This window comes from Dipodascopsis tothii (genome assembly GCF_038497935.1).
Source record: "Dipodascopsis tothii strain CBS 759.85 unplaced genomic scaffold V1510scaffold_62, whole genome shotgun sequence".
Taxonomy (NCBI): domain Eukaryota; kingdom Fungi; phylum Ascomycota; class Lipomycetes; order Lipomycetales; family Lipomycetaceae; genus Neoaidaea; species Neoaidaea tothii.
This window is the reverse complement of record NW_027118046.1, coordinates 1-22614: the sequence shown is the minus strand read 5'-3', so window position 1 is coordinate 22614 and position 22614 is coordinate 1. Positions and strand designations below refer to the sequence as shown.

The 22614-nt window shown below is 64.7% G+C and overlaps 8 protein-coding genes and 2 non-coding genes across 10 annotated transcripts; 7 read left to right on the top strand and 3 right to left on the bottom strand.

Annotated features, from left to right (window-relative positions):
• Positions 1–121: 121 nt before the first annotated feature.
• On the bottom strand, positions 122–1544 carry V1510DRAFT_424267 (DHHC palmitoyltransferase-domain-containing protein). Its single transcript, XM_066935070.1, has 3 exons — positions 807–1544; positions 681–775; positions 122–649 (listed from the first exon to the last, which is right to left on the bottom strand). Exons 1-3 carry the CDS (start codon positions 1380–1382, stop codon positions 226–228), a joined length of 1095 nt encoding a protein of 364 aa, XP_066786354.1. The 5' UTR covers positions 1383–1544; the 3' UTR covers positions 122–225.
• A 193-nt stretch (positions 1545–1737) lies between these two features.
• Positions 1738–5481, top strand: V1510DRAFT_424263 (DNA polymerase family B-domain-containing protein). The gene is made up of 7 exons (XM_066935069.1): positions 1738–2042; positions 2074–2145; positions 2325–2398; positions 2430–2540; positions 2571–4980; positions 5013–5262; positions 5296–5481. The coding sequence occupies exons 1-7, from the start codon at positions 1865–1867 to the stop codon at positions 5417–5419; spliced, it is 3219 nt and encodes a 1072-aa protein (XP_066786353.1). The 5' UTR covers positions 1738–1864; the 3' UTR covers positions 5420–5481.
• Positions 5482–5577: 96 nt separating this feature from the next.
• On the bottom strand, positions 5578–5689 carry V1510DRAFT_t275. Its single transcript has one exon. It is a non-coding gene; the product is annotated as a tRNA-Leu (tRNA).
• A 102-nt stretch (positions 5690–5791) lies between these two features.
• V1510DRAFT_t276 lies at positions 5792–5863 on the top strand. Its single transcript has one exon. It is a non-coding gene; the product is annotated as a tRNA-Pro (tRNA).
• Positions 5792–7016, top strand: V1510DRAFT_424260 (uncharacterized protein). Its single transcript, XM_066935068.1, has one exon. It carries the CDS (start codon positions 6109–6111, stop codon positions 6577–6579), a length of 471 nt encoding a protein of 156 aa, XP_066786352.1. The 5' UTR covers positions 5792–6108; the 3' UTR covers positions 6580–7016.
• V1510DRAFT_309176 (uncharacterized protein) lies at positions 6607–7448 on the bottom strand. The gene has a single exon (XM_066930728.1). It carries the CDS (start codon positions 7247–7249, stop codon positions 6779–6781), a length of 471 nt encoding a protein of 156 aa, XP_066786351.1. The 5' UTR covers positions 7250–7448; the 3' UTR covers positions 6607–6778.
• Positions 7449–7797: 349 nt separating this feature from the next.
• Positions 7798–9382, top strand: V1510DRAFT_408709 (uncharacterized protein; the record flags this gene model as incomplete). The annotated part of the gene is made up of 3 exons (XM_066932457.1): positions 7798–7888; positions 8044–8098; positions 8926–9382. 3 exons carry the CDS (start codon positions 7798–7800, stop codon positions 9380–9382), a joined length of 603 nt encoding a protein of 200 aa, XP_066786350.1.
• A 277-nt stretch (positions 9383–9659) lies between these two features.
• Positions 9660–10424, top strand: V1510DRAFT_309168 (uncharacterized protein). The gene is made up of 2 exons (XM_066930727.1): positions 9660–10169; positions 10225–10424. The coding sequence occupies exon 1, from the start codon at positions 9945–9947 to the stop codon at positions 10143–10145; it is 201 nt and encodes a 66-aa protein (XP_066786349.1). The 5' UTR covers positions 9660–9944; the 3' UTR covers positions 10146–10169; positions 10225–10424.
• A 1172-nt stretch (positions 10425–11596) lies between these two features.
• V1510DRAFT_309136 (uncharacterized protein) lies at positions 11597–17164 on the top strand. The gene is made up of 4 exons (XM_066930726.1): positions 11597–11668; positions 12053–12187; positions 12220–12373; positions 12412–17164. Exons 2-4 carry the CDS (start codon positions 12072–12074, stop codon positions 17137–17139), a joined length of 4998 nt encoding a protein of 1665 aa, XP_066786348.1. The 5' UTR covers positions 11597–11668; positions 12053–12071; the 3' UTR covers positions 17140–17164.
• Positions 17165–18698: 1534 nt separating this feature from the next.
• On the top strand, positions 18699–22424 carry V1510DRAFT_384234 (carbamoyl-phosphate synthase L chain, ATP binding domain-containing protein). The gene is made up of 2 exons (XM_066931696.1): positions 18699–19035; positions 19067–22424. Exons 1-2 carry the CDS (start codon positions 18800–18802, stop codon positions 22383–22385), a joined length of 3555 nt encoding a protein of 1184 aa, XP_066786347.1. The 5' UTR covers positions 18699–18799; the 3' UTR covers positions 22386–22424.
• Positions 22425–22614: the final 190 nt, after the last annotated feature.

Below are 22614 nucleotides of genomic sequence, written 5' to 3'. Positions count from 1 at the left end.
GCGGGGGGCCCCCCCCCCCCCCGCGCCCCCGGCCGCGACTCCGTCGAGGGTGCGCCCTGCGGGCGGCCGCTGCTTGCCCGAAGGGCAACTACCCTCGACGGAGTCGCCGCCGGAGGCTCGCCGACAACATATAGCCGCTGTGGCGCATAGCCGCAGCGGTGGCGCAGTCCCACACCGTCCTCTATTCCCTATGATACATCCCTCCGGCCGCGGCGCGGCATGCTGTTACGTGGGCCGGTACTCCACGCTGATGCGGCCATGATACTCGTCGTCGGCTGTGGCCGGCAGGCTGAGCAGCGAGCGGCTGCTGTTGCTGGCGGCGCTGCTGGAGCTGCCGCGGCCCAGGCGTCGCTGCAGGCTCTCGAGCATGCCGGCCTCCTCCTCGGCGCGCTGCTGGATGGTGTGCATGACCGCGGCGTTGATCGGGAACGCGGTGCCCTTGCCCTGCGAGGTCGGCACCGGCAGCAGCCACTTCCACGGATTAGAGCCCATGACCTGTTCCCAGTTGGCGCGGTAGCCGACGTCAAACACGTTGCCGACCGAGTCGGAGGTCGGGCGCTCGGTGTAGCGGTACGCCGAGCCCGCGACGTGCGACTTGTACTTCTGGGTCTCCATGGTCTCGATCGTGGTCTTGTTGTTGAGGACCATGCTGGGGTCAGCGGCGCCGGGCGCAGACGTACTAGATGTGGTAGCTCGTGAAGAGCACCAGGCCGAAGCCGAAGATGCCGGCGATCAGAAACAGCAGGACCCAGTTGATCGAGATGTACGAGTCGAGCTGGGGTCAGCGCCGCCGCGCACGCACTTACGTAGCCGTCGGTGTCGAGCCAGTCCAGCAGAGCGATGCCCGAGGTGAAGGTGCACATGCCGCAGAACAGGATGACGTACGTCAGGAACAGAATGAAGAACTTCTGGTTGGAGAAGCCGACGCAGGTCGCAAACCACGGGCAGTGGTGGTCCATCTTGAGCACGCACTTCTGGCAGGTGCTGCAGTGGTGCGTGCGGTCGGGCTTCCAGAACCGGCACTTGTTGCAGTACCGCGGCCGGCCGTTGTCCTTGGCCAGCACGCCCGCCGGGATCAGCATCTCGAGCCCGGTCTCGAGGTCGGTCTGGCGGCTGTAGTCGCCCACGGCGTCGGCCACGTCGAGCGGGCCGATGCCGCCGTAGCGCACGACCTGGAAGTACGTCGCCAGGCACATGCCGTACAGCCCCAGGCCGACGACGACGACGAACGCGCTGTGGAGCCCGTCGAAGTACCGGATGCCGATGCCGTACACAAGCACGCCGGCGGCCCAGGTCAGCAGCGTGCTCACAAAGACCTTGGGGAACAGCCCGGCGAGCACGCAGCAGAGCTCGTTGGCCCGCGCGGCGGAGCACTCGACCATGTCGTTGTCGTTCGGTAGTTCGGCGCGCGCGCGCGTGCGCTCGGTCTGTCGCTCAGTTCGCCCTGCGTCGATCGCTGGGCGTCGTGTGTCGGTCTGGTGCGGCCGGCGAGCGTTATGTGTAGTCCGGCGTGGCGCGGACAAAGGCGCTAGCAGCCCCAGTCCCGATGCGGCAATCCACATGCCCGAACCGCGTGCGCGGGCGTATTAATAGGCCCAGGCACATGACATTGCGCAGTTATCCGCCGGCTAACGGCGTGCGGAATAATTACTCAGCAGTGTGGCGCAGTTTAGCCCTATCTGGCGCGCGCATGCCTATATATGCGCTCGGCCGTGCAGCGACGCGCTCTCCAGCCACCCCCGCCACACTGTCCTGCGCCGTGTCGTCCATTTAATTGTTTTCTGGCGCCGACCGCGTCTCTACCAAGCGCCGACACTTTTACGCGCACCTGGCGTGACGGCACTGTCGAGACACACGGACCAAGATGGTTATATCTCCGAAGCGAAAGGACCTGCCGCTGAACGACTTCACCAACATTCCCAGAAGTGCGGTGACGGACGCGAAGCGGACGAAAGTGAACGCGTCGATGGCGAAACGCAAGGCCAGCAGCTTTGAGGACGACCTCGGCAAGCTCACGCAGGAGATCGAGGGCCTGAATGGAGGTGCGTGCGCGCGCGACGCGACTGACGACAGCCGCGTTCGAGAACGACCAGAAGTGGGCGCGGCCGGAGCTGGAGCCGTTTGATCCGCAGACGACGACGATCGGTGAGTGCTGTGGCGCGGACGGCGGCGGGGGGTGCGGCGGTGCGGCGGCTGCGCGGCTGCGGCTGGCGGCGTGCGGCGCCCGTGCGACGCTGCGGCCGCGCGCCGCGACCCGTGCGGCTCGTGCGGCGCGACGCGTCCGACCCGACCCGCCCGACCCGACCCGACCCGCTGACCCCCAGACTTCCAGCAGATCGAGGCCGAGGAGTCAATGCACGGCGCCGCGTCCGTGATCCGCATGTTTGGCGTCACCAGCGTACGTACCTCTCGCTTCCCGCTGACCCCAGGCCGGCAACTCGGTCATGTGCTCCATGGTCGGCTTCAGCCACTACTTCTACGTGCCCGCGCCCGTCGGCTTCAAGCACGGCCACATCGACGCCCTCGCCGTCCACCTCAGCGTAAGTCCTCGCCGTTCGCCCTGACGCCAGAAATTCTTCCCCGGCTCCATCGAGCGCCTCGAGCTCGCCATGAAGGAGTCCCTCTGGGGCTACACCGGCGGCGTCAAGTCGCCCTTCATCAAGGTCGTCGTCCAGGACCCCAAGCACGCCAACAAGGTCCGCGGCGGCTTCGAGCGCGGCGAGATCAACTTCCAGGGCATGTTTGTCTCGCAGACCATGACCTTCGACAACATCTCGTACCTGATCCGCGCCATGGTCGACAACGGCATCTGCGGCATGTCTTGGGTGAGCCTGCCGGCGGGCAAGTACCGAGTCGTGCCCAAGGCCGAGCAGGTCTCGTCGTGCCAGATCGAGACCGTGATCTCGCACGAGGACCTCGTCGCGCACGCGCCCGAGGGCGAGTGGCTCAAGATGGCGCCGCTGCGCATCCTCAGCTTCGACATCGAGTGTGCCGGCCGCAAAGGCATCTTCCCCGAGGCCGACGTCGACCCGGTGATCCAGATCGCGAACGTGGTCAAGGTCAACGGCGAGGCCAAGCCGTTCGTGCGCAACGTCTTCACGCTCGACACGTGCTCGCACATCGTCGGCACGCAGGTCATCGAGCACCGGACCGAGCAGGAGCTGCTCATGAACTGGAAGAACTTCGTCAACGAGGTCGACGCCGACGTCATCATCGGCTACAACATCGTCAACTTCGATCTGCCGTACCTGCTCGACCGCGCGCGCGCCCTGCGCGTGCCCGAGTTCCCGTACTTTGGCCGCATCGTCAACTCGCGCCAGGAGGCCCGCGACACGACGTTCTCATCCAAGGCCTACGGCTCGCGCGAGTCCAAGAGCATCAACATCGACGGCCGGCTGCAGTTCGACCTGCTCCAGCTCATCCAGCGCGACTACAAGCTGCGCTCGTACACGCTCAACGCGGTCTCGGACCACTTCCTGAAGGAGCAGAAGGAGGACGTCCACCACTCGATCATCACCGATCTCCAGAACGGCACGCCCGAGTCGCGCCGCCGCCTGGCCGTGTACTGTCTCAAGGACGCGTACCTGCCCATCCGGCTCATGGACAAGCTCATGTGCCTGGTCAACTACTCGGAGATGGCCCGTGTGACCGGTGTGCCGTTCAACTACCTGCTCACCCGCGGCCAGCAGGTCAAGGTCGTCTCGCAGCTCTTCCGCAAGGCGCTCCAGCTCGACATGGTCATCCCCAATCTCAAGCAGGAGGGCTCGAGCGACGAGCAGTACGAGGGCGCCACCGTCATCGAGCCCATCCGCGGCTACTACGACGTGCCCATCGCAACGCTCGACTTTGCGTCGCTGTACCCCAGTATCATGATGGCCCACAACCTGTGCTACACGACCCTGGTCTCCAAGCAGCAGATCGAGCGCCTCAACCTCAAGCAGGACGACGACTACACGCTCACGCCGAACGGCGACTGCTTCGTCAAGGCCTCGGTCCGCAAGGGCGTCCTGCCCGTCGTGCTTGAGGAGCTGCTCGGCGCGCGCAAGCGCGCCAAGGCCGACCTCAAGAAGGAGACGGACCCGTTCAAGAAGGCTGTGCTCGACGGCCGCCAGCTGGCGCTCAAGATCTCGGCCAACTCGGTCTACGGCTTCACCGGCGCGACCATCGGCAAGCTGCCCTGCCTGGCCATCTCGTCTTCCGTCACGGCCTTCGGCCGCCAGATGATCGAGAAGACAAAGTCCGAGGTCGAGCAGACGTTTACGATCGCCAACGGCTACTCGCACAACGCCCAGGTCATCTACGGCGACACTGACTCGGTCATGGTCAAGTTCGGTCCGGACGACCTCTCCGAGTGCATGCGGCTCGGCCAGGTTGGCGCCGACCTCGTCTCGACCAAGTTCATGAGCCCGATCAAGCTCGAGTTCGAGAAGGTCTACTACCCGTACCTGCTCATCAACAAGAAGCGCTACGCCGGCATGTACTGGACCCGCCCCGAGAAGTTCGACAAGATGGACGCCAAGGGCATCGAGACAGTCCGCCGCGACAACTGCCGCCTTGTCCAGATCGTGATCGAGAACGTGCTGAAGATGATCCTCGAGCAGCGCGACGTCCAGGGCGCCCAGGACTTTGTCAAGTCTGTCATCGCCGACCTGCTGCAAAACAAGATCGACATGTCGCTGCTGGTCATCACCAAGGCGCTGTCCAAGTCCGACTACGCTGGCAAGCAGGCGCACGTCGAGCTCGCCGAGCGCATGCGCAAGCGTGACCCCGGCTCGGCGCCCACGCTTGGCGACCGTGTGGCCTACGTGATCGCCAAGGGCGCCAAGAACGACAAGAACTACGAAAAGTCCGAGGACCCGATCTACGTGCTGGAGAACAACATCCCGATCGACACCAAGTACTACCTCGAAAACCAGCTGGCGAACCCGCTGCAGCGAATTTTCGAGCCGATCCTGGGCGAGCGCAAGGCGCAGCTGCTACGTAAGTACCGGTGCCGGATACGCTGACTCCAGTCACTGGCGAGCACACCCGCACGATCTCGGTGGCCGCGCCCTCTGTGGGTGGGCTGATGAAATTTGCCGTCAAGACGCAACTGTGCATGGGCTGCAAGACGCCGCTCAAGGGCGCGTACGCCAACGGCTCGCTGTGCGTGAACTGCATCGGCCGTGCCAGTGAGATCTACCAAAAACAGGTCGAAAACTTCAACGCGCTGGAGACGCGCTTTGCGCGGCTGTGGACACACTGCCAGCGCTGTCAAGAAAGGTACGTCTGGCGCCGGGCGCTGCTGACCTCTAGTCTGCACCAGGATGTCATCTGCTCTAACAAGGACTGTGCCATCTTCTACGTGCGCAAGAAGGCCCAGAAGGATGTTGCCGAAAGCGCAGAGCAGCTCGAAAGATTTGATCACACTGCATGGTGAAAGGACATACATGATCGGGAGTTTTGTATTATAGATGTTAATGCATCACACTAGAATACGCAGCAGACGCGCTACGACCGCCAGAAGCCGTAAAAAAAAATTGCAAAAATCGTAGCCAGGCGACCGCAGACAAGGCAACCTGCCGGGACGCAAAAATCTGACAACTGTGGGATTCGAACCCACGCCTCTTTCGAGATTCGAAACCGCATCAATACGCAGAAGAGAGTAACTCTTGAGTCGAACGCCTTGGACCAACTCGGCCAAATTGTCATCATTAACTTTAATCAGCCTTTTTTGCCATATAACCCGCTTGGCCACTACCCAGCAGTTTTAGCGTTAAGTACCTTACTCCCAAAGTTTATTATTAGAAATGGCCGTGTGGTCTAGTGGTATGATACTCGCTTTGGGTGCGAGTGGCCCTGGGTTCAATTCCCAGCTCGGCCCATTTACTTTTTGCGTGAGGCTCAAGCCTCTAGGTGTCTTGCTGCTTTCAGCTGCCAAGATCGGCGCTGTCGCCACACAATAGCAACGCGTCTCCTGATATTTCACAAACACACTGGGCCGCGCGGCCCACGGCACCAGATCCTGGCGTGCCCGCTTAGATTCGCGCTGGCCGTTGCCTACATGCACAGCCGTGGGTGTTTGGCCACCCACGACGTAAAGTCTTGCCCGTGCCTCGATGCTTACGTATGGCCCGATTGTTTGCGTTCCCGATTTGTGTATATCCCGCGCTGCTGGTAAAAATAGATGCCGTAGACGCCCAGGCACCGAGCAGCCAGTCTTGCGCGGCCTGTATAGAGCTGCCTGCCCAGATCGGTAAGTCTCGGCACGGCTATCATCCTCGGTCAAAGGGCCAAATGGTAGTGGTGGACCGCGGCACGATGGCCGCCGATCAGCAGATCAGCCGGCCGTGGAGACTGGTGCCTGGCATCGTGCATCCGCCGTTCGCGCGGCCGCCGTCGGGACTGGCGATTTTTAGCACAGCCGCACAAAAGTTTCGTCTCCGTACACGGCATGAACGTGCGGAACAAGATCCAGGGAGCCGAGAGTTACGCTTATCCAAGACAGCGGTATACGCGTCACACCGGTCAAGCAGACGTACACCCGCCTGTCAAACCGCTAGTGATAGCCCTGCAACCCCCGCCGGTCGGGCCGTGTGAGCTGGCAATCTTGACCTAGCCGTGGGGCGGGCTATCTGCGGACATGCTTGGGAGGGGCAACGGCGATGGCCGGCGGTGGGAAAGCCGACGTGGACAAGCGCGAGGGGACCCGCCAGCGGCAAGACCCGAGCACCAGCGCCGATGTCGATCGGAGAAAGCCACGAGAAGTCCGCGGTCTGCCAGCGACCGCTCCGTCGGATCAACCGATCCGGCCTGTTATCCTTCTATCGTTATTCCTTGCGCCTTGGCCCTCAGATGTCCTTCGGCTGGGCGTGCCGCGTCGGCTCGGCGAATGCATGCCGGCGGGCTTGGCCAGCAGAGGGGCATTATGCAGGCGTTGGCTAGCGTCCGGCGGACCTGTAATGCATGCGAAGCACGTCCACCGACTAGCTGCCTGTGGCGGTCGCAATGCAGGTTCTGCCCATTTCCGAACCCCTCTCGCTGGCTTCCCAGTGCGCTTTGCATGGCCCTTGGCCCGCGCTACGGCGTGCCGCGGGGTCTGCCAGGCGATGCGCCCGTAAATGCCGCTCGTAGGGTCTCGCCCCGGAGCTATCAGCACGACGCCGTCGGCTAACGACCGCACAATAGGATGGTGGTTGGGGCAGCTTAGCCGATATGCGCTAGCCGCGCACAAATGTCCGGTCAAGGCTAGCGCGCCCGCGCACCACATGCGTACTTATGTACCAGTGCCGGTTTCGGTTGCACATGGGCGGCCGCGCGAGCCGAATTCAGATGAGCGCTAGCCCCTAGCCGCGTACCTAGCCGTGCGCGGTCGGTTTCATCTACGGCTTGGAGATACGCTAGTAACTGTCATTTTCATAGCGCACCCATGGATGCGTTAACAGCGGGCACCGGCCGGCGGGGCACACCAGACGAGAGCAGCATACGGCTGTGGAGCGCTTAGCAGAGGGGACGTTGCGGCGGGGCAACCGCCTATCCGCCCAACTAGGTATCGGCGCGGCTCGAGCGGGTCTGTTGCCGGTCCCAGTGTGGGATCTGGGAGCCCGCCGTCCGAACCCGCGGTCGACGGTCGGCCGAGTTGGTCGGGTCAGCCTAGGCAGCCCATCGCATGCCGCAGTGTGCCCACGGGCCCTCCTCTATTTCGAATCCCGCAGGCCGCCGTCTAGTCCACCGGCCTGTCTGGCCGGCGGGCGGCCGCGCACCAGCGACGGTCTGGCCGGGCTGGTGTGGCCACACTAGGGGGAGGACCTCTGGGCAATGGCCAAGGAGTCCCACGGTAGCACAATCAAGCGGTTAAGACCCTTGCCCATCGCCCTCCAAATGGACGGTGGCTTGACTGCAGCTGCATGTACGTACGCGCTATGCCCATAGTGCTGCCCAGTTGCAGTAGTGGGGCGGTTAGGGTCGGCGTATGGCTAGTGGATTAGTCACGGTGGCCGTGCTAGTGGCCATCGGCGGTATCGCGATCTCAAAACAGCAATGCAACTATGGCGCCGCAACCAGCGCCGAGGACAATTAGCACTGCCTTTAGCGGGTCACGCCGGAGGTCGTGCGAGCGGTAATGTCGTGCGACCAAGTGGCGGTCGCGCGATCACATCACCAATGCCGCCGGCCGGGGCGCGGTTGCAGGGATCGTGCCCGGTCGGGCTGCTGAGGCGCGTCGATGACTGTCGACCGGACCTACGGGCCGCAGTCCTGAGACGGTCGTGGCCGGGTGTCCGCCAGGGGCTGCGTCGACCCAGGAACAGGGATCAGGCCGAGTCCGTTTGAGCTAGGCGACGGAAAACCCTCTGGCGATCCAGCGCCACGTTAGTGCCTCGGCACAAGCCGGCTCATCTACAGCGGCAGGTCGCCGGCGGCCGCCGAAAGAGCGGCTTTCGCGCTGGATAGCGGGTCGCACGAGTCGGCCAAGGCAGAGCCGATCACGGTGCCGTGCGGACTGGTCCGAAGGCGTAGGTCGGCTAGGACGGTGTGTGCAAAAACTCCTTATTTAGGGGAAAGCCCCCCGGCTTCCGCTACAAGCAGCTAGGCGGACGGCTGGCGCCGCCCACAGTAGATCATTAGGCCATTAGCAGCTCCACGCTAGCCAAGATCACAAAACAATAAGGCGCGGTGGCCGTGCTGTGTCACGATGTGCGGTACTACCAGTTGGCGCGCAGTAGACGCATTCCCATTGCCAGTCGCGCATCAGCCGCCGCTGCCGGCCACGCACGGAGGAGCGGGAGGGGGCACGCGAGCTGCGGCGCCATGCCGGACGGCTACGGAGACTGCGGGTGCGGCGGTGACGCGGACAGCGGCGTGAGCTGCGGCCCCGGGTGGCCAGCAGGATGCAGGTCACGCCGAGAGTGGAAGCGCGCAACGCCCGATGATTTAATCACGACGTAGGTGTGTTTCGACGACCGAAACTGAGCTGGAGCGTAGACGGTTGCAGGATGGCGCACTGCCCGAGCAACCCCAGGTGATGTGCTCAGCCCAGTCGTCAGCGCGCGTCGCTACGGCGGGCGCTGATCAGACGAGCAGGTGGCAGGGTCGCGGCGGCGGCGGCGACAACGTAGCACAGGCATACGCTGACGCCAGCGCTTCTGATGTAGCTCCAGCACAACAGCCGCGCGACGTCGCGGAGATCGACCGCGGCGATGGGCCATCTACAGCGGCCGGGCCCCGTCGCGCCTGTCTCCTGGAGTCGGCTCGGTCGGCGCGAACGGCCCCATTAGGCCCCGGACGGCTCCCAAACTCTGGCCGGCGGCCCGGATCTACGGTTGGCCGTCGCAAGGCTATACACAAACAATCCCGCCACCAGCACAGCCGCGAGAGCCTTACATGCCGCGTCTGCTTTCTATAGCATCATGCGGCCCGCAGAAAAGAGTCAGCTTAGACCGCATGGAAGAGCTGGCGCCGGCCGCGACGGCAATCCTAAACAGGCCTTGTACTCGTTCTATTTTTATCTTGCTAGAAAAATCTTATGTTTATCCTGACTTTGATTGGATTTTGTGGTCGCTGAAAGTGGGCTCCCTTTTGGAAATACGCTATCCCGCGTTTACACTGCCTACAACCGGTACCCAACGTTTCCATATACTGCTCAGCGCCGCGATCGCGGCATATAACAACAGGTATACGGCAAAGCAGATACCACACCGTGTACTAGTCCCAATATAGTCCGGCCATTGATACTCGTACTACTGCGCTTTGTGTCTATTTGTAATGTTACTCTATGAATTTTAGTTCCGCAAAAAAGTTTGAAAATTCTTGTTAGAATTTGCTTTTTCTATCTGGTTCCTCTGCCTCCCTTGCCAGCAGGAAGTACAAAAAGCCCCCGAATTCCGCTCTGGTCTTTTTTTCCTCATCCCCAAACACATACTTCGTCTTACTTCCTAGTAAAACAACTTCCAAACAAATCATTCACAATGCAGTTCAAGGTTGTCCTCGCCGCTCTTGCCCTCGTCGCCTCGGCCTCGGCCCTCAACTCGACCAACTCGACCGCCAACACCACCGTCTCGGCTACCGCCTCGGCCACCGCCACTGAGACCGCTGGTGCTAACTTCAACGCCGTTGGCGCTGGTGTCCTCGGTGCAGTCGTTGCCGGTGGTATCGCCATGGTTCTGTAAAGAAATTAGAAGCGTTGTACACTTGTATTTTATAAAATTACTAATGTTCTAATTTAATACTTCTATTTCTTTTCTACAGTAACCGCGAGCGATAAGGAAATATTTGGTGGTGCATTCGATGGCCAGTATGGGTTTTGATCTTGATATCGAATCTTTTATGGGATCTGTGCTTGTCTAGGAAGTGCCAGGATTTTTGTTTTAATGGTATATTCTTTATATTCTATAGATTTCAATAGATTTTTTGATACTTAATTTGTGCGAATGTGTAGAGGGATTGCGCGGCCCTGGCCGCGTGAGGATCGTGTGAGCTGGGAGCGAGGTTGCGTGCGTCCCCCAACTCTGGCCATTAGGTTCGGGCTGGGAGTCCTGTTTGGGCTGAGCCGCCGATGCCCGGCTGGGGGGTTAGGGCGCCCGAGATACGGCCGGCGGCCGCCTGTGTGATGTCACCAGTGCTGCTGTAATCGCCACGGTGACGCAGCCCTGCGGTCACCTGCACAGGTGCAGCCCTCGGCCTGCCACTGGCCAGCCGTCGTCGCCGCTCTGGGCGGGGTGCGCCGTCGCGTTCTCGGCGGGTGCCGTAGTGCTTGCGGCCATCGGCGTGCTGTGCCTGTGCCACAGCGTCCGCGCGGCCGCACTAGCCACTTTCTGTAGGCGATCGCCGACCGCTGGCGCTCCCGCCAACCGATGCCTTCCAGAACAGTAAGGCGATCATGCAGCCAAAATAGCCGGCGGCGGCACCCGTCTTCGCCGGCCCGCCCATAGCCTGTGATGCCGGTGATGGCCGGTGGCCGCGCGCCGGCCGGAGCCGTGACACGTTCGCCGCCGCAGCTATCACTGGTACCGCTGCCGTGGTCGCGCTGCGACAGTCACGGTCCTGCGCCGTAGTGGCGCAGGCGGCGCATCGGAGCGCTGCGCCCCGCACCCCTCGGTCGCATGGGGCCGCGGGGCACCGCCGGGCACCGCCAGGGTGCGTGGCGGTGCTCGGCGGCGGAGCCCGGGCCGGCCGGTCCGCGCTTACCCGGCCCGTGCAGCCGCTTACCCGGCGCGCCTCCGTCGCGCCCAAGCCGCGCGACGTGCGGCGCCCGCGCCTCGCGCATCCGCGTACATCCTGTAACGGCCGCCGCGCCGGCGTCCCAGGCCGTGTGCCTGGCCAGGGCTAGGGCCCGCGCCGGTGTGGCTTCGCCGCACGGCGGCTGCACAGTCGCGTAACTTTGTCGCACATATGCGTTCCCGTGCTGGGACTAACTATGTGGTCCAAAATAATGCGACGCCAACTCTGGCCGCTGTAACTGCCACGATGATACTGAGCCTCCCTTGCTAAGCATCGCACACTGTCATCTAAACTATCACCAATCTCCATAATCCAATCAATTCAAGGGTTCTATCTTCGACGTCTGGCTCCCATCGAAGCAGATTAGTTGATTGATTGATTGATTGATTGCCGGATTGAATAATTGGTGCTTGATTATTCTGTCGGTTCTATTGGGTGACTGATATATACATAGCGGAATTGCGTTGTTTGGGTGAGTACAGACGAACGGGAGCGGATGGAGTCGACGCCAGCGACCGGAGAGATGGCCGACGGTCAGAGAGTGCCGGTCGGCGGCCGGCGGATGCGCGGCCGTTGCGTGTGGCGCGGCGGAGGTGATCGTGGCCGGGCCCAGACGGTGCAGCCTTGGTGGAGCCCGGTGCGGCGCGGCCGGCCACGCCCGCGGCGGCGGTCGCCAATGCCAGGTGCCGGGGGAGTCTGCGAGGGCTGGGCCGCCAGAGGGCAGTCCTGGGCGGCGCCGGGCGCCCGCCGCGGCAGCCCGGACGGCGACCGGCCGGCCCGGATCCTAGCGAACACTCGCGAACGGCCACGGTCGCGCGACCACACACCGCAGTACAGGGCACGGGCTGACAAACAGGCTTTGCAGATAGACCACAATGTCTCAGGATCTGCCCATCCGCTTCCAGGAGCACCTGCAGCTCTCTGCGATCGGCATCTCACAGGCGGCCATTGGATTCCACTCGTGTACGCTCGAGAGCGACCACTATGTCTGGTAGGTGTGTGTCCGGGCGTCGCTGACGGCAGCATCCGCGAGAACGCCAGCGCCGGCGCGCAGGTCGTGATTGTCGACCTGTACAACGACAACAACACGGTCCGGCGGAATATCTCGGCAGACTCGGCGATCATGAACCCCAAGGTTAACACCATTGCTCTGCGGGCGCAGGGCCGGACGCTGCAGGTGAGTGGTCAGACGTCAAGGACGCGTGCTGACGGCAGATCTTCAACCTCGACCTGAAGCAGAAGATCAAGTCGTACATGATGAACGAGGACGTCGTGTTCTGGCGGTGGATCTCGGACAAGACGCTCGGCCTGGTCACCGAGACGGCGGTGTACCACTGGGACGTGATCGACTCGGTGCAGGCCAGCCCGGTGAAGATCACGGACCGGCACAGCTCGCTGTCGGGGTCGCAGATCATCTCGTACCGCGTCAACGACGACGGCAAGTGGTCGGTGCTGGTGGGCATCTCGCAGCAGAACGGCCGGGTGGTCGGCAACATGCATCTGTACTCGATCGAGCGGAAACAGTCGCAGGCGATCGAGGGCCACGCGGCGTCGTTTGCGTCGATGCGGCTGGAGGGCGCGACCGCTGACACGAAGCTGTTCACGTTCGCGACGCGCAACGCGACCGGCGCCAAGCTACACATCGTCGAGATCGACCCGCAGGCGAACAGCCCGCGGTACGCCAAGAAGTCGGTCGACGTCTTTTTCCCCCCCGAGGCCTTGAACGACTTCCCGGTCGCGATCCAGGTCTCGGACAAGTACTCGATCATCTTCCTGGTGACCAAGTTCGGCTTCATCCACCTGTACGACCTCGAGTCGGGCGCGCAGATCTACATGAACCGGATCTCGTCCGAGACGGTGTTCACGACGACGACGCACGAGGCGTCGTCGGGCCTGCTGGCGATCAACCGCAGCGGCCAGGTGCTGTCGGTCTCGGTCGACGAGAACAAGATCATCCCGTACATCCGCGACAACCTGGGCAACATGGCGCTGGCGGTGTCGCTGGCGTCGCGCGCGGGCCTGAGCGGCGCGGACGACCTGTACATGCAGCAGTTCTCGCAGCTGGTGGCGTCGGGCCAGTACTCGGAGGCGGCCAAGGTCGCGGCGACGTCGCCGCGCGGCATCCTGCGCACGCCGCAGACGATCGAGCAGTTCAAGCACCTGCCGGTCGTGCCCGGCCAGCCGTCGCCGATCCTGCAGTACTTTGGCACGCTGCTCGACAAGGGCACGCTCAACAAGCACGAGTCGCTCGAGCTGGCGCGGCCGGTGCTGCAGCAGAACAAGAAGGCGCTGCTGGAGAAGTGGCTGAAGGAGAACAAGCTCGAGTGCCACGAGGAGCTCGGCGACATTGTGCGCTCGCACGACGTCAACCTGGCGCTGAGCGTGTACCTGCGCGCGAACGTGCCGGCCAAGGTCGTGGCGTGCCTGGCCGAGACCGGCCAGTTCGAGAAGATCCTGCCGTACTGCACCAAGGTCAACTACCAGCCGGACTTTGCGATCCTGCTGCAGAACATCGTGCGCATCAACCCCGACAAGGGCGCCGAGCTGGCCACGCAGCTGGCCACGCACGAGGGCGGCGCGCTCGTCGACCTCGACAAGGTCGTCGACATCTTCATGTCGCAGAACATGATCCCCCAGGCGACCGCGTTCCTGCTCGACGCGCTCAAGAACAACGAGCCCGAGCAGGGCCACCTGCAGACGCGGCTGCTGGAGATCAACCTGATGTCGGCGCCGCAGGTCGCGGACGCGATCCTGGGCAACGACATGTTCAGCCACTACGACAAGCCGCGCATCGCCGCGCTGTGCGAGAAGGCCGGGCTGCTGCAGCGCGCGCTCGAGCACTACGACGACATCGGCGACATCAAGCGCGTGATCGTCAACACGCAGTTCCTGACGCCCGAGTGGCTGATCGCGTACTTCGGCCGGCTGTCGATCGACCAGACGCTCGACTGCATGCGCGAGATGCTCCGCGTCAACATGCGCCAGAACCTGCAGGTCGTGATCCAGGTCGCGGTCAAGTACTCGGACCTGATCGGGCCGCTGAAGGTGGTCGCGCTGTTTGAGGAGTTCAAGAGCTTCGAGGGCCTGTACTACTACCTGCAGAGCATCGTCAACCTCGTGCAGGACCCGGACGTCGTGTTCAAGTACATCCAGTCGGCGTGCAAGATCGGCCAGTTCAAGGAGGTCGAGCGCGTGTGCCGCGACAACAGCGTGTACAACGCCGAGAAGGTCAAGAACTTCCTCAAGGAGTCGCGGCTGGAGGACCAGCTGCCGCTGATCATCGTGTGCGACCGGTTCGACTTTGTGCACGACCTGGTGCTGTACCTGTACCAGAACCAGCAGTTCAAGTTCATCGAGACGTACGTGCAGATGGTCAACCCGTCCAAGACGCCGGCGGTGATCGGCGGGCTGATCGACGTCGACTGCGACGAGAGCATCATCAAGAACCTGCTGGCGACGGTGGTCGGGCAGGTGCCGATCGACGCGCTCGTCGAGGAGGTCGAGAGCCGCAACCGGCTCAAGCTGATCCTGCCGTTCCTCGAGGCCACGCTGCAGAGCGGCACGCAGGACCAGGGCCTGTTCAACGCGCTCGCCAAGATCTACATCGACAGCAACAACAACCCCGAGAAGTTCCTGCGCGAGAACGACCAGTACGACTCGCTGACGGTGGGCAAGTACTGCGAGCAGCGCGACCCGTACCTGGCGTTCATCGCGTACGAGAAGGGCCAGAACGACATGGAGCTCATCAAGATCACGAACGAGAACACGATGTTCAAGCACCAGGCGCGGTACCTGGTCGCGCGCGCGGACAGCGACCTGTGGGCGGCCGTGCTCGACGACGAGAACATCTACCGGCGGCAGCTGGTGGACCAGGTCGTGGCGACGGCGGTGCCGGACTCGAACAGCCCGGAGGACGTGTCGGTGGCGGTCAAGGCGTTCATGGGCGCCGACCTGCCGACGGAGCTGATCGAGCTGCTGGAGAAGATCATCCTCGAGCCCACGGCGTTCTCGGACAACGAGAACCTGCAGAACCTGCTGATCCTGACGGCGGTCAAGGCCGACAAGGCCAAGGTCATGGACTACATCCACCGGCTGAGCAACTACGACGCGGCGGACATCGCGCAGATCGCGGTCGACAACGGGCTCTACGAGGAGGCGTTCGAGATCCACAAGAAGCAAAACGCGCACGCGGCCGCGCTCAACGTGCTGGTCGAGCACGTCATGTCGCTCGACCGCGCCGAGGCCTACGCCGAGAAGGTCGACCTGCCCGAGGTGTGGTCCGCGCTCGGCAAGGCGCAGCTCAACGGCCTGCGCATCAACGAGGCCATCGAGTCGTACATCCGCGCGGACGACTGCAGCAACTACGCCGAGGTGATCGAGATCGCGTCGCACGCCGGCAAGGACGAGGAGCTGGCCAAGTTTTTGGAGATCGCGCGCAAGAACATCCGCGAGCCGATCGTCGACAGCCAGCTGCTGCTGTCGTACGCGCGCACGGGCAAGTTCCCCGAGTTCGAGGAGCTGCTCAACGGCCCGAACGTGGCCGACGTCGAGGCCGTGGGCGACTCGCTGTTCGAGGAGAAGGACTACGAGGCCGCCAAGATCCTGTACAAGAGCATCTCGAACTGGGCCAAGCTGGCGTCGACGCTCGTGTACCTGGGCGACTACCAGACCGCGGTGGACTCGGCCCGCAAGGCCGGCTCGATCAAGGTCTGGAAGCAGGTCAACGAGGCGTGCATCGCCCAGAAGGAGTTCCGGCTGGCCCAGATCTGCGGCCTCAACCTGGTCGTCCACGCCGAGGAGCTGCACGACCTCGTCAAGACGTACGAGTACAACGGGTACTTTGACGAGCTGATCGCGCTGCTCGAGCAGGGCCTCGGGCTGGAGCGCGCCCACATGGGCATGTTCACCGAGCTCGCGATCCTGTACTCCAAGTACCACCCCGAGCGCATGATGGAGCACCTCAAGCTGTTCTGGTCGCGGATCAACATCCCCAAGGCGATCCGCGCGTGCGAGGACGCGCACCTCTGGCCCGAGCTCGTGTTCCTGTACTGCCACTACGACGAGTGGGACAACGCGGCGCTGTCGATCATGGAGCACAGCGCGGACGCGTTCGAGCACAGCGCGTTCAAGGACATCGTCGTCAAGGTCGCCAACCTCGAGATCTACTACCGCGCCGTGAACTTCTACCTGCAGGAGCACCCGTCGCTGCTGACGGACCTGCTGAGCGCGCTGACGGCGCGGATCGACGTGACGCGCGTGGTGCGCATGTTCCAGAAGTCGGACAACCTGCCGCTGATCAAGCCGTTCCTGGCGGCGGTGCAGACCAAGAACGTGGAGGCCGTCAACAACGCGTACCACGACCTGCTCATCGAGGAGGAGGACTACAAGACGCTGCGCGACTCGGTCGACAACTTCGACAACTACGACCCGCTCGAGCTCGCCCAGCGCCTCGAGAAGCACGACCTGATCTTCTTCCGCCAGGTCGCGGCGCACCTGTACGGCAAGAACAAGCGCTGGTCCCAGTCGATCCAGCTGTCCAAGACCGACAAGCTGTTCAAGGACGCGATCGAGACCGCGGCCAAGTCCGGCAAGGCCGAGGTCGCGGAGGAGCTGCTGCGGTACTTTGTCGACGTCGGCAACAAGGAGTGCTACGCGGCCATGCTGTACACGTGCTACGACCTGATCCGCCAGGACGTGGTGCAGGAGCTGTCGTGGCGGTACAGCCTGCAGGACTACAGCATGCCGTACCTGATCAACAAGACCAGAGAACAATTGAACAAGCTGAGCGTGCTGGAGAAGGACAACGAGGAGCGCAAGAAGAAGGAAAAGAGCCAGGAGGCGGCCGACCACGGGCCGATTCTGGGCGGCAACACGCCGCTGCTGCTGACCCAGGGCACGGGCTACTCGAACGGCGTGCAGCCGATGATTGGGATGAGATATTAGACAGCCACCTAGAAGAAAACCAAAAAAATGCGAGTAGTCTAATACATATGTTATCTAAGCGCGGGGACGCACGGGACGGCGCACGGGACGGCGCACGGGACGGCGCGCGGCTCGGCGCGGCTGGCTGACAGAAGCGAGTCGCGGGAGTCAGGCGCCATGCCGGTGCGGGCGTGGAGGGGCGCGGCCGAGATGACCCGAGCCGCACGGACCCGATCGTCGGGAGGCGATCGCCGGGAACACCCGAGCGGCGCGAGCGCGGGGGCGCGATGCGGGGACGGCGGCCCGCGGGCGCGGCGGCGCGGCGGGCGGCGGCCCGCGGGGCGCGCGCGGCGCGGGCCGCCGGACGGCCGGCCGCGAGACCGACGTCCGCTCCGCCGCAGGGACGGGCCGGGGGGTGCGCAGCCGACGCGGGATGCGCCGCACGGTGTGCGGCGGCGGCGCCCTTTAGAGTTTGTGGGGCGCGGCCCGTATTAAATCTAAAATGGCCGTACGTCTAGCAGTGGCGGGGAACGGCGCGCGGGCGGCGCGGGCTGTGCCGGCGGCGTGCCGGCGGGCCCGGCGGCGTGCCGGCCCAGGCACACAGCCGGTCGCGCTTACGCAAGGCGTTGGGGGGGCGCGGATTGGCTGCAGGCCGTGCAGTGCCGCGCAGCGGCCCGCAGGGTACCGGGGCCAGGGCACCGGTACGACCGAGAACGCGGTGGAACAGCGGCCCGAAGCGGCGTGGCGCGCGCCTCGTGCAGTAGGCGCGAGCCAAGGCCGCGGCGCCCTGTGTCCACCAGGCCGCCGGCATCGGGCAGCGGCCGGCAAGCGAGCGTGGCGTCCGCCAGCAGCCGTCGGCCGCTAGCCGGCCAGGCCGCGGTGGGGGGACACCAGATGTCGGCCGCTGATACGCCGGGGCGGTGGGCGTGTGGCTCGGCGGGCGCGCGCCACAGGCCGGCGGACGGCCGAATTGACTTTCCGGCGGACGATGAGGCATATCCGGCGCGCGGCGCGACGCTTGCGCCCCAGCCGGCCGCGTCGCGCCGGATAGCCCGCGAACTCTATCGGCCGCCAGCCGCATGCGGCAGGCGCACCGTCGGCAGTCGGCGGCCGCCGCAGATAAAGGCCGCTAGCGCGGCTGTCGCGGCCCCGTGGCCGCCGCCGCGACGTTGCGCGCCGCAGCGAAAAATTTTTCGACCGCCGTCGCCGCGGGCCGCCTGCGTGCGCGCGCGCCGCCCGTTCGGGCGCGCTACTGCACGCTGCCGCAGCGTGCAGCCGCGCGCGGGCGAGCCCGAACGCACCGCGTGCAGGCGCCTGCATGCGCGCGCAGCCGCCCGCAGGCGCCCACCGCCCCTTTCGGCTCGCGCGGCCACCGGCCCGGTACCCCGTCCCCGTACCCCTCAACGTCACACGCATCGCCCACCTCCGCGCGCCCGCCGGCCGCCGTCCCCGCCGCCTACTGGCCGGCCCCGGTTTGGGTTTGTCAGGTGTTTAGGTTTGACTTTTAACAATCACCTGCCGCGCCTAACCCAATCCGACATCACCGTCCTTGGTCTTTCTGCCCGCGCATCGGTCCGCCCTCGGGCTTTATTACGCTCCGGGCCCGCCATCCCGTCGTCTGAATCTTTTGCGCATCCACAGCGCCCGGGCAATTGGCATCTACCACTCTACCTACCCAAAGATGTCTGGCAACGCCGCCGACTACGCCGACGCGGCGGACTCGTCCCGGCACACGTCGATGCAGCGGATGCGCGAGCAGTCGTCCGTGCTGGGCGCGACCAACAAGATCCTCGTGGCCAACCGCGGCGAGATCCCCATCCGGATCTTCCGCACCGCGCACGAGCTGAGCATGCGCACCGTCGCCGTGTACTCGTACGAGGACCGGCTGTCGATGCACCGCCAGAAGGCGGACGAGGCGTAAGTGGCTGCCCGGCCGTGCTGACCCCAGCTACCAGATCGGCCAGCGCGGCCAGTACACGCCCGTGCAGGCGTACCTCCAGATCGACGAGATCATCAAGATCGCCAAGGACCACGGCGTCAACATGGTGCACCCCGGCTACGGCTTCCTGTCGGAGAACTCGGAGTTTGCGCGCAAGGTCGAGGAGGCCGGCATGGCCTGGATCGGCCCGCCGCACACGGTGATCGACGCGCTGGGCGACAAGGTCTCGGCGCGCAAGATCGCGATCGAGAACGACGTGCCGGTGGTGCCGGGCACGCCCGGGCCGGTCGAGGACCCGGCCGCGGCCGAGGCGTTTGTGGCGCAGTACGGCTACCCGGTGATCATCAAGGCCGCCTTCGGCGGCGGCGGCCGCGGCATGCGCGTCGTGCGCGAGGGCGACGACCTGCGCGACGCGTTCCTGCGCGCGTCGTCCGAGGCCAAGGCCGCCTTCGGCAACGGCACGGTCTTCATCGAGCGCTTCCTGGACCAGCCCAAGCACATCGAGGTGCAGCTCCTGGGCGACTCCGAGGGCAACGTCGTGCACTTCTTCGAGCGCGACTGCTCGGTGCAGCGCCGCCACCAGAAGGTGGTCGAGATGGCGCCGGCCAAGGACCTGCCCAAGAACGTGCGCGACGCGATCCTCAAGGACGCCGTCCGGCTGGCGGCGTCGGTCAAGTACCGCAACGCCGGCACGGCCGAGTTCCTCGTCGACAAGCTCAACCGGCACTACTTCATCGAGATCAACCCGCGGATCCAGGTCGAGCACACCATCACCGAGGAGATCACCGGGATCGACATCGTGGCCGCGCAGATCCAGATCGCGGCCGGCGCCAAGCTGGCCCAGCTCGGCCTCACGCAGGACCGCATCTCGATGCGCGGCTTCGCCATCCAGTGCCGCATCACGACCGAGGACCCGTCCAAGGGCTTCCAGCCCGACACCGGCAAGATCGAGGTCTATCGTTCCGCGGGCGGAAACGGTGTGCGGCTCGACGGCGGCAACGGCTTCGCCGGCGCCGTCATCTCGCCGCACTACGACTCGATGCTGGTCAAGTGCTCGTGCTCGGGCTCGACGTTCGAGATCGCCCGCCGCAAGATGATCCGCGCGCTGATCGAGTTCCGCATCCGCGGCGTCAAGACCAACATCCCGTTCCTGCTGGCGCTGCTGACGCACCCGACGTTTGTCGCGGGCGGCTGCTGGACGACGTTCATCGACGACACGCCCGAGCTGTTCGAGATGATGGTGTCGCAGAACCGCGCGCAGAAGCTGCTGGCGTACCTGGGCGACCTGGCCGTCAACGGCTCGTCCATCAAGGGCCAGGTCGGCGACCCCAAGCTGACCGCGCCGGTGCTGCTGCCGCAGCTCAAGGCCGCGGACGGCTCGCTGCTGGACGTGTCGGCGCCGTGCCCGACCGGCTGGCGCAACGTGCTGCTGGCCGAGGGCCCGGCCGGCCTGGCCAAGGCCATCCGCGCCTACAAGGGCACGCTGCTGACCGACACGACGTGGCGCGACGCGCACCAGTCGCTGCTGGCCACGCGCGTGCGCACGATCGACTTTGCCAACATCGCGCTGCCGACGTCGCACGCCTACGCCAACGCGTTCTCGCTCGAGTGCTGGGGCGGCGCCACGTTCGACGTCGCCATGCGCTTCCTGTACGAGGACCCGTGGGACCGCCTCAAGAAGCTGCGCGCGCTCGTGCCCAACATCCCGTTCCAGATGCTGCTGCGCGGCGCCAACGGCGTCGGCTACTCGTCGCTGCCCGACAACGCGATCGAGCACTTCTGCGTCCAGGCCAAGCGCTGCGGCGTCGACATCTTCCGCGTCTTTGACGCGCTCAACGACCTCGAGCAGCTCAAGGTCGGCCTCGACGGCGTCAAGAAGGCCGGCGGCGTGGTCGAGGCCACGGTGTGCTACTCGGGCGACATGCTCAACCCGAAGAAGAAGTACAACCTGGCGTACTACATGACCGTCGTCGACGAGATCGTGGCCATGGGCACGCACATCCTCGGCATCAAGGACATGGCCGGCACGCTCAAGCCGCAGGCCGCCACGATCCTGATCGGCGCCGTGCGCGCCAAGTACCCGGACCTGCCCATCCACGTGCACACGCACGACTCGGCCGGCACCGGCGTGGCCTCGATGGCCGCGGCCGCGGCCGCCGGCGCCGACGTCGTCGACGTCGCCACCAACTCCATGTCGGGCATGACGTCCCAGCCGTCGATCTCGGCGCTCCTGGCCACGCTCGAGGGCTCCATCGACACCGGGCTCAACGTCGACCACGTGCGCGAGATCGACGGCTACTGGGCCCAGATGCGCCTGCTCTACTCGTGCTTCGAGGCCGACCTCAAGGGCCCCGACCCCGAGGTCTACGTCCACGAGATCCCCGGCGGCCAGCTCACCAACCTGCTCTTCCAGGCCCAGCAGCTCGGCCTCGGCACGCAGTGGCTCGAGACCAAGCGCGCGTACGTCCAGGCCAACCAGCTCCTCGGCGACCTCGTCAAGGTCACGCCCACGTCCAAGGTCGTCGGCGACCTGGCCCAGTTCATGGTCTCCAACAAGCTCTCGCCGGAGGACGTCGTCGAGCGCGCCGAGTCGCTCGACTTCCCCGACTCGGTCCTCGACTTCCTCCAGGGCATGATCGGCCAGCCCTACGGCGGCTTCCCCGAGCCCCTGCGCTCGCGCGCGCTCAAGGGCAAGCGCGAGCCGCTCAACGAGCGCCCCGGCAAGTCCCTGCCGCCGATCGACTTCAAGGACGTCCGCGCCGACCTCGAGGCGCGCTTCGGCAACATCAAGGAGACCGACATCGCCAGCTACGTCATGTACCCCAAGGTCTACGAGGCCTTCCAGTCCTTTGTCCAGAAGTTCGGCGACCTCTCCGTCCTGCCGACCAAGTACTTCCTCACCCGGCCCGAGATCGGCGAGGAGTTCTCGGTCGAGATCGAGAAGGGCAAGCTGCTCATCCTCAAGCTGCTCGCCGTGGGCCCGCTGTCGGCCCACACCGGCCAGCGCGAGGTCTTCTTCGAGCTCAACGGCGAGATCCGCCAGGTCACCGTCGACGACAAGCTGGCCTCGGTCGAGTCCATCTCCCGGCCCAAGGCCGACATGACCAACCCGAGCCACGTCGGCGCGCCCATGGCCGGCGTCGTCATCGAGGTCCGCGTCAAGGACGGCTCCACGGTCAAGAAGGGCGACCCTGTCGCCGTGCTCTCGGCCATGAAGATGGAGATGGTCATCTCTGCCCAGGCCAGCGGCAAGGTTTCCGGCGTCGTCGTCAAGGAGGGCGACTCGGTCGACGGCTCGGACCTGATCTGCCAGATCCTCAAGGAGTAGTCTAGTGTGCTAGTAATCAACTTTTGGTCTTGTGTGCAGCGCCGGAGGCCCGGGCGGCTATGCGCCACAGCGGCTATATGCTGCTCGGCCAAGTAGCGGCCGCCCGCAGGGCGTACCCTCGACGGAGTCGCCGCCGGAGGCTCGTGCGGCTATGCGCCACAGCGGCTATATGTACGAGCCTCCGGCGGCGGCGCCCGCGCGGGGTGTTGGCCGGCGGGGCCCAAGCACC